Raw genomic sequence first — 9,406 nt, 5'->3', positions numbered from 1 at the left:
AGCCTTTTGAGAACAATGTAGGAATTGTGTTTTTATGTTGGCCTCTGTCACCCAAGGTTTGAGCCAATGGCCTCCTTTTGACCTAAGATAATCAGTGTCCCTTCTTAGCCTGCTATTAGGTCAACATATATCCTTACTGTACACGAAAAGCAGTATTCTAGACTGATGTTTATCCAACCTGGTCATAAATACGAGACATGGTGTGATGTGAGGGGTTTTTAACTGCAGATTTTCATTGGTCTTGTCTGTGCTCTCGGGCTAGGTGATTGGTCGAATGTGCAAGATCATTGACAAGACGTGCCTGTCACCCACCCCAACCCTGGAGCAGCACCTAATGTGGGATGACATCGCTATCTTGGCACGCTACATGCTGATGCTGTCCTTCAACAACTCCCTGGACGTAGCGGCTCACTTGCCCTATCTCTTTCACGTGGTGACGCTGCTGGTGGCCACGGGCCCCCTGTCCCTCCGAGCTTCCACGCATGGCCTGGTTATCAACATCATTCACTCACTTTGCACCTGCTCCCAGCTTAACTTCAGTGGTGAGGCCCCATTGCTTGGCTAACAAACTACCCCCACCTGGGATAGCATTAGCTTTAGGCTATGCTCATCACATCTATGGAGCTTTAATACGAACATTTGTAAATACATTTGCAATTTGTATTGCTTCTTTTCTAGCTTGAAAGTCTACTATCTTGGCTAGCTATCAAATAATGTTTTTGTTTGATGGTAAAAATGTTAATCCCAGTTACTTGAGGATATATGTATGGTCAAGTAGCATTTTCCAGAGCCATGTCTCCTGGTGCTGCACCATGCTTTACTGAATAGAAAATGTATAATAATATTCAACACAATTTGGGAATGTTGTTCCAGCAGTGAACCATGAAATGGTTTTACGAGGGGGCTTTATGATTTTGTTTAAGCGTCATACATTCTTCTTTGTGCAGTGTTCCGTTGTCTGACGGAGGCTTTTTCCATCCGTCCTTTTCAGAGGAAACCAAACAGGTGCTCCGGCTGAGCCTGACAGAGTTCTCCCTGCCCAAGTTCTACCTGCTGTTTGGCATCAGCAAGGTCAAGTCCGCCGCTGTCATCGCCTTCCGTTCCAGCTACCGCGACCGCTCCTTCTCCCCGGGCTCCTACGAGAGAGAGACCTTTGTCCTGTCCTCGTTGGAGACGGTCACCGAGGCCCTTCTGGAGATCATGGAGGTGGAAACAGTCCAACAGACAGATGCATCGACACAGACAGAGACATACACATAACACACGCTATGCTTGATCAGTCTAACTCAAAGTCTAATTCTGTATGTTTTCTTGTCTAGGCATGCATGAGGGACATTCCAGGTTGCAAGTGGCTGGACCAGTGGACTGAGCTGGCTCAGAGGTATGTGCACTTGGAACCTTACCCGCTCAAGCTAATGATACCCGTCCATCCAAATGCGATGTACCACTATCATTCATGCTGTGTGTCTTTGTCACCGTGTGTGTGTCACCTTTTGTTTGCGTGCTTGCGTCCCACACCAGGTTTGCATTCCAGTACAACCCCTCTCTGCAGCCCCGGGCGCTAGTCGTGTTTGGCTGCATCAGTAAGAGGGTGACCCACAGTCAGATCAAACAGATCATCCGTATCCTCAGCAAGGCCAGTCCCCTCCTCAGCATAGACCGGGTATGTTTCTGAAGTCCACTGACGGATGGCAGCACGCACACAGCAGCACTTCATCATCCTGGCTTTAAACGTACCTAATCTGACACACCATGTGTTTTGCTAGGTCGCAGTGTGTATCTGATGGTCCTGTTTAGCAGAGAATAATCTGACACCCTCATGAATGCACTTCTGTTTCTGCAGTTATCATTGTATTATTGGAGTTGCCTTCCCTTTCTTCATGCACCGCAAATTCCTCTGTCTCCTCTCATCCTTTACAGGGTCTAGAGAGCTGCTTAAAGGGACCTGATAATTACAACAGCCAGGTTTTAATTGAAGCTACTGTCATCTCTCTGACTAAGCTGCAGCCTCTTCTGAGCAAGGTACAGTACTCCAATGGCAAATGGTTCTATGTAAGTTCCTTACTGAATATGATTACAGTTCACACTACAGTGAACAGAACTGTATAGCTCTTTTCTGAAGACAAATATTAAAGTCATAAAACCATGCTTGGATGTGGTTGAGTCCCACCAATCTGGACCTCTGTCCTTGGAATAGGCTGTGTGTGTGTGTGTGTGTTTGGGATTACCTGGATGTTGGTCTGTGTGTGCACGCGCTTGTGTGTATTGATGCAGAGGTGGTGACTTGATCATGTCCTTCCAGGAGTCTCCCATGCACAAGGCTCTGTTCTGGGTAGCAGTTGCCGTGCTCCAGCTAGATGAGGTCAACCTGTACTCAGCTGGGACGGCCCTGCTCGAGCAGAACCTCCACACGCTGGACAGCTCGCGTGCCTTCAATGATAAGGTAAAACAGACACACTCAATTTAGAGAGAGAATCTGCTGTCCACACGCACTAACTAGGCCACTTAAGGATTTTATCTAACTCTATACTTAATAACACACTAAAACACATGTAGCCTGTGGGTAAGACGATGTAATACGCGAATGAAACTCGCCCTATTGGTTCGCCCTTTCTGTTCAGTCGGACAATTTCAACACAATGCAGACATGATTTAGGGGACGTAACAACAGGTTACCAGACTTTATTTTACGCAGTGTTGGAAGAACCTGCTTGCTCACATTTTCCTGTTTCCTGTTCCTCTTTCGTTCTGCCTCAACCCCCTTTACTACTTTCCATTGCCCCATCCATCCCTTCCTCTGTCTGGTCAGAGTCCTGAAGAGGTGTTCATGGAGATCAGGCGCCCCTTGGAATGGCACTGCAAGCAGATGGACCACTTTGTGGGTCTCAACTTCAGCTCCAACTTCAACTTTGCCCTGGTGGGGCACCTTCTTAAGGGTAAGTTGGCAGCACACTCAATTTTCCACAGAAGCTGTAAATGAAGGACTGGCAAAGGGCCTTTTTGTAACTGATTATCCAGGCTTTATCCATTCATGAGGATGTAAGTGTCAGTGAATAATACGTCAATATAAGTAATTCATTAAGAAATGTGTATTTTAAGGGTGCTAAATCCAGTCATTTATCAAATGTAATGATATCAGAGGTTAAAAAAAGCATTGAAAATCTGGTGCCTACCAAGATTTCTCCCCTCACAATCTTACATAGATCTTACTTATTGTAAGGAATGTCTTATTAGAAAATAAATGGTCTGCCAGACTTGTCCAGTCGAGAAAGGCTGTCTTTTCTGTGTCTCAAATCGGTCATGGCCCCAAACAGGGCCTATTGACAATGTGTCCTTGTGCGCCAGTTACACCAAGCTTGGCAGCTCTGTTCTGTTCTTGTTGGATATTTTGTTGGATAATCTGTGTTTCCCACAGATTAGAAAGCAATTTGGTGGGGTCGCTGTTATCGCTGTCTGTCTTACAAGACCGGCGGATCTACGTCGTTGCTAATGTGTGCTGACGTTGTGACTGTGTGTCAAGGCCGTAGCAATGGAGTGACATTGGGGGGGACGAATTAAAAATGTTTATGATAATTTCGGACAGCGTGCATGGTAGCCTGTCGTTGCGTAGCACATTTATATTTTTTATATGGATGCCCCCCCCCCCCCCAATATGTATTATCATTACGGCCTTGGAGTGTGTGTATGTGAGAGAGACGCGTGACAGACGGAGGTAGAGCAGGGAAAGGAAATGCAGCTGAACAAATACGCTGCGAGTTTTAAACAGCATTTTAAAAAAATATATATATATGTGGCGGCCGGGGTTGATTCTGTGGCGTACCGCCACAAATTAGTGTATGTGTGGGAAACACTGTAATATAATAATTACAGGGCTGTGTTGCCTCTCTTTATAGTCTTGAGTGGTATATATATTTGCGCAGTAGGGTCTAAAAGTATTTTTGCATTGATTTCGAACATAATACAAATGTTGGCATTACCGTAATTTTCGGACTATAAGCCGCACCCTTTGTCCCATTTTTCGACCCTGCGGCTCAACGGTGCGGCTAATCTATGGATTTTTACAGTTAACGGTTAATAAATGGGAACTTCGTCAAGCAGCCATCTATTTCCCGACAATCCCCTCTGTGCATGAACCCTTGCATAGGGTCATTAAACATTAAAACACCTGCGGCTTATAGTCCAGTGTGGTTTATTTATGTACACATCATTCAATTTAGCTACTGCGGCTTATATAACGGTGCGCCTTATAGTTTGAAAATGACTACATATGATATCAGCTAAACATGATTGTGTTTGTGTGTGTGTGGGGGTGTTCTCCCACAGGTTACAGGCACCCATCCCCCACCACAGTGGCACGAACCGTGCGTATCCTTCACACATTGTTGGCTCTGGTGGGGAAGCACCTCAACTGCGATAAGTTTGAGGTCAACACCCAGAGTGTGGCCTACCTAGCAGGTGAGCCACAGAGATGCCAGTGCCTCTTCTTGGTTGTGTCAACACTTCCATGTTGTGGCTATCAAAATCTGTGAATGTGTCAATGAGTGCTTTTTGGCATTTTGTCACTTAGGATTAGCTAATGTGATCGTTGCCATGTCATTAAGAGGTTTGCTTTATCTTAGAGCCGACTGCACTCCCGCCTAAAACACTGCACTACAGTCATCTGGGCGCCAGTATAATGGGTTATAGCAAATCAATCTCCCTTTGTCTTATTCAGCAATATGCTCTGACAACAGTTTTCTCTCCTGGTCTTTAGCCTTGCTTACCGTGTCAGAGGAAGTTCGCAGTCGCTGCAACCTGAAACACAGGAAGTCCTTCCTGCTGTCTGACATTGAAAATGTGACCATGGATACCTATTCTCTCTACCACAGTGACCCGAGCTGCAGGTAAAATGAATAAGATAAATTCTCATTCGTTTTTTTTTAATTTATTTGTATTCATGAATGTCATCTTGAGTTGGAGCACGTTTATCATAATCGTTCCCTGGTCAGGGGAAAGTGAACTGGGATGAGTTGATAAAAGGGTTTGTCCAACCACCACACTGCAGGACGCTACGAGAGAACCAGCCGTGGGCTTCTCCCAAAGTGTCGGAGCGCTACCTAACCCCGCACCACTACCCCACGGTGGGCCAGGTCAGCCCCCGCACCCGGAAGTCCATGAGCCTGGACATGGGTCAGCCCTCCCACGCCAACACCAAGAAACTGCTGGGTATGGCCTCCCTTAACTGGACACCATGTCCTCAGAATTCACTTAAGTTTTTTTTAAGCTGTATTTTCCTTGTGTTCTTAGGCACCAGGAACAGCTTCGACCACCTCATCTCGGACTCCAAAGCACCAAAGAGACAAGAGACAGAGTCCGGCATGACCACCCCTCTCAAGATCAGGCGTGTTGGAGAGAACAATTATGAGATTGGTGTGTTCTTCCAGGCTTGAGCCTAGTGTTAGTGGTTAAGCGTAGGTTTAAAGAGCTCTGATGATATAGCTTTTGGTTAGTTTAACTTCGACTGGGTTAAATTAGGAAGTTGAAGTATTAAAGGAAGCGGATGTTGCTTTTATTTTAGGAACTTGGGAGGCAGTACCTATGGGAGGCAGTTACGTTTTATATTCAAGAGTAAATTGACTGTTGAATATCCCTGCATTGTCATTCTACTGTCCCATTCAGAGAGCCAAAGAATAGGCAACTCCCATGTCCGTGTGGTGTCTGTATCAGAGTCCAACGTTCTCCTGGACGAGGAGGTGCTGACTGATCCTAAAGTACAGGCTCTCCTGCTCACTGTGCTGGTGAGTGGACCTCCTCTAATGGCACACACAGCTACATACATTAGGTGTATGTACACAAACACGCATATACTCCCATACTGTATGTATACAGTTGGACACATGCAACGTCAGAACTTAAGAGCTTGCACAGACACGTACCATTTCTGTTGATATTTGTCTCAAACCCTAGTCTTCTGGCTAGATTATTTCACTGCAGTGCTGTAGTTAGATTTCCTAATGAATGTTAATGTCTAAATCAGATAATGCTGTTTTACTTGAACCATTTATTTTGTTGTTTATCTTAGGCCACCCAGGTCAAATATACAACGGATGACTTTGACCAGAGAATCTTGTATGAGTATTTGGCTGAAGCAAGTGTTGTCTTCCCTAAAGTCTTTCCTGTTGTGTAAGTAAACCATGCAAGTAACTTTCCTAAGGCAAAACTGAACTTCACCTTGCTTCTAGATTGTTTTCTTTCATATACATAGGGATTTAATGACTTAGTGGGCTAATGTTGGCAGTATTTGAGAGATTGAAATGTGTGCAGTGGCTTTTTTACTACAGGTAAAGAAATAGGGACACAATATATATATACACGTCTTCTTTTGGAGAAGACGTGTATATATGACAGCTTTTGGCTCGGCCTGAATGCGCTTCCTCAGTATCAACCAAAGAAGACGTGTTCTCTGAATGTATAGCCTATACATTTATGCATGCATGTGTGTGCGCGCAAGAATGTGAGCGCATACATATTTGCCTGTGCTTTACTTGGCAGTTATGAATTCAGAATGAATGCCCTCTTTCTCCAGCCACAATCTGCTGGACTCCAAGATCAATACACTCCTGTCCATGTGCCAGGATGCCAACCTGCTGAACCCCATCCATGGCATCATCCAGAGTGTTGTCTACCATGAAGAGTCACCCCCACAGTACCAGCCCTCCTACTTACAAAGTACAGTCTCTTTTTCTTTCTTTTCCTCTATCTTACATTATTTTGCTTTCTGTCACAGTCTCTGTCTTGAGCTATTTAGTCTTGTCCTCAACCCCCGTCGCCCCCCTTCTTTTCTCTGTCTCTCTCTCGCTCTCTCTCTCTCTCTCTCTATTGGAGATTCATGTTCATATTGAACCTAAATATTTCCGTTAACATTTTTAGTTTAAAATGTTTTAATATGTTAAATGTCCTTCACAGTTCTACCTAGTTACATGTGTGTGAAATCATTCACAAATAATTATATCTCTTCCTCTCCTTCCCTCTCCATACCTCTCTCTTTCTCCCTCCCTATTTCCTTTGTGCCTCTGCCCCCCCTCTCCATCTACAGGCTTTGGCTTCAATGGACTTTGGAGGTTTGCCGGGCCCTTCTCAAAGGTATGATTCATAGCTCCCCTCATATGTCCCTTTCATTTTCCCAAGGTAGCCAGGAACCGACAGCGGCCCGTAGAGAAATTCCGCCCGCTAAGCAATAACAGCCCCCTCCGGCACCAGGGGGCCTGCTGATTGCCTGGAGATTTATTGAGCCTTTTCACCGTCCTCCCCTCTCTCCCTTCTTCCTAACCTCCCTATGGCCAGCTCAGTTTGTCTTTATGACTGTTGTGTTGAGCCTTGAGCAGCAGGGAGAAAAGCGTTGCTTGGGGTAGGAAATGGACAATCTAGGATAGCTCTACTTTGACCTAAGTCTGGGCCTAACCTGGATCTGTTATGATCCCTCCCTGTTAACTGTTATCCCAGTGAACCATCACAGTACTAACTAAGTGTCAGTACTCATGGCTTAGTTACTTGACTGCATTTTGTGGCCCTCATGGTAGTCAGGAAAATGAGCTCTAATTGGGTACTTAGGAGTCCTGTACTTCTTCTAGGTTGTCATTCTGTATAGTGCTGACACCCTATTGTCTTAAAGGTAAGGAAACACGTCTTCTTTGGTTGATACTTAGGAAGCGCATTCAGGCCGAGCCAAAAGCTGTCATTCACTGTCACCTGTGATGTAGGTCAGGGTGCTGGACTGTATTGGCATTTTGTGTTTAAATCTCTCACTCTCGTCTCACTCGTTTTCTGCCTCTCGCTTTCTGCCTTTCTATTGGTCTTTTTCTGCCTCTTACTGTCTCTCTCTCCATCAATCTCTCTCTTCCTTCCTTTTTAACTTTATCTCCCTTTTAATCTCTTCCCTTTCCTGTCAACACAATTAGCAAACCCAGATCCCGGATTACGCCGAGCTGATAGTGAAGTTCCTGGAGGCCCTGATTGAGAGCTACCTGCCGGGCACGGAGGACGAGAGGGTGGAGGAGCAGCTCCGCACCCCCACCTCCCCCTACCCACCTGTCACCCAGAGCCAGCTCAGCATCACCGCCAACCTCAACCTCTCCAACTCCATGACCTCACTGGCTACCTCCCAGCACTCGCCAGGTCAGCGCACACACACACACACACACACAGTATCCGCATTGGTATAAGTTTAGAATATGTGACCACGAGCGTTACACTGCACTGAACTTCTAACGTGCGTCTCCAAATTAAATGTATTTGTTTAGCCCTTTTTACACGCAAGCATGTCACAGAGGGCTTCACATACGCCCATAGAACTGCCCCTGTCTCCACATTGCACACATTTTGGTATTTTTACTATTTGTGCTTGGAAGCTAGGTCATGTGGTTTGTCATGTCTATTTTATATTTTCCCTCAACTTGCTCTTGTACTCTGCATCTAAAATAGTTTTCTCGTCTAACAATTCTTACCACTTAAAGTTGTGTCTGTGCTCGGGGGTCCTAAGAGTATTGTCAGGCAACTGCAATTGGAGCTGATAGCAAATACCAATAAAAGTCTTCACGTAACCTGAAAATAATTTCCCAATTCTTCCTAATTTAAAATTCAGTTCAACTCAGGCAGGAATTTGACAGATATGTCATTCAAAAGAAGTTCTTTAATTAAGGAAGTACTATTCATTTACTGAAAATGAATGTGACGTTAACACTGAACAATGCAATGAGACAGGTGGGAATGCCATCAAACACGGTGTGTGTGTGTGCATGTCTATCTTGCTTCTCTCAAATTTGAACTTTAACCCAGTCACTCTCTTCTCTTGCTTTGTCTGCTAACATTTCCATGCGTATCCAAATGGGGCTTGTGTAGTTTATAGACGGTCCCCAACACTGTCCCGTCCCAAGCCCCCCGACGAGACGCCAGAGAAAACAACATCGGGTTCAAACCCCAACTTTAGAGCGTCCCTGGGCAGCTAATGACCCCCCCCTGTGGCCTATATATTGCAAGTTGTGGTAACTTACATATCCATTTTTCTGTGTGTGCTGTTGTCATTGTGTATTCCATCTTGTGTACTAAGCTTTTTCCTGTTTTACAATAGCTTGGTCACAAGCACTACATTTCCTTAGCTGTTAATAACGACATTAAAACAGTATATATCGATCATAAATATACAATGTCCTGGTCTTAGCAAAGGGCAAATAAGCATGTTATTATTTATGCTATGATTTTCTGAACATCTTGTAGTGCCAAAATCTTTCCATTCTACCCATGCCAAATATTCACCTTTTTGTGATTTATTCGTTTTAATGAACAGTTTTCAGATTTTCCTTTTGTTTTCTCATTACTCATGTTACCATTCTCTCCTCTTTCTCTCAATCTACATTTCTTGCTTTCTCTC

General features: G+C 44.8%; 1 protein-coding gene across 6 annotated transcripts in view; it reads left to right on the top strand.

Annotated features, from left to right (window-relative positions):
- The window catches only part of nf1a (neurofibromin 1a), a 51,256-nt gene that overhangs the window by 39,470 nt on the left and 2,380 nt on the right, over positions 1-9,406 (top strand). For 4 of the 6 annotated variants that reach the window (XM_047036660.1, XM_047036657.1, XM_047036658.1 and 1 more), the window contains 16 exons: positions 263-542; positions 992-1,206; positions 1,320-1,381; positions 1,522-1,663; positions 1,921-2,022; positions 2,303-2,443; positions 2,810-2,936; positions 4,324-4,455; positions 4,754-4,883; positions 5,045-5,205; positions 5,287-5,409; positions 5,659-5,777; positions 6,062-6,162; positions 6,566-6,708; positions 7,076-7,122; positions 7,938-8,154. In XM_047036660.1, the coding sequence (XP_046892616.1) occupies positions 263-542; positions 992-1,206; positions 1,320-1,381; positions 1,522-1,663; positions 1,921-2,022; positions 2,303-2,443; positions 2,810-2,936; positions 4,324-4,455; positions 4,754-4,883; positions 5,045-5,205; positions 5,287-5,409; positions 5,659-5,777; positions 6,062-6,162; positions 6,566-6,708; positions 7,076-7,122; positions 7,938-8,154 (2,242 nt within the window). Of the gene's footprint in view, positions 1-262; positions 543-991; positions 1,207-1,319; positions 1,382-1,521; positions 1,664-1,920; positions 2,023-2,302; positions 2,444-2,809; positions 2,937-4,323; positions 4,456-4,753; positions 4,884-5,044; positions 5,410-5,658; positions 5,778-6,061; positions 6,163-6,565; positions 6,709-7,075; positions 7,123-7,937; positions 8,155-9,406 lie in introns of all 6 variants that reach the window. The other 2 variants (XM_047036655.1, XM_047036654.1) reach the window with 1 other exon arrangement.

The sequence above is a fragment of the Hypomesus transpacificus genome, chromosome 15 (genome assembly GCF_021917145.1).
Source record: "Hypomesus transpacificus isolate Combined female chromosome 15, fHypTra1, whole genome shotgun sequence".
In the NCBI taxonomy this organism is placed as follows: Eukaryota; Metazoa; Chordata; class Actinopteri; order Osmeriformes; family Osmeridae; genus Hypomesus; species Hypomesus transpacificus.
Note: the sequence above shows the minus strand (reverse complement) of the source record. Positions and strands in the feature narration are given on the sequence as shown.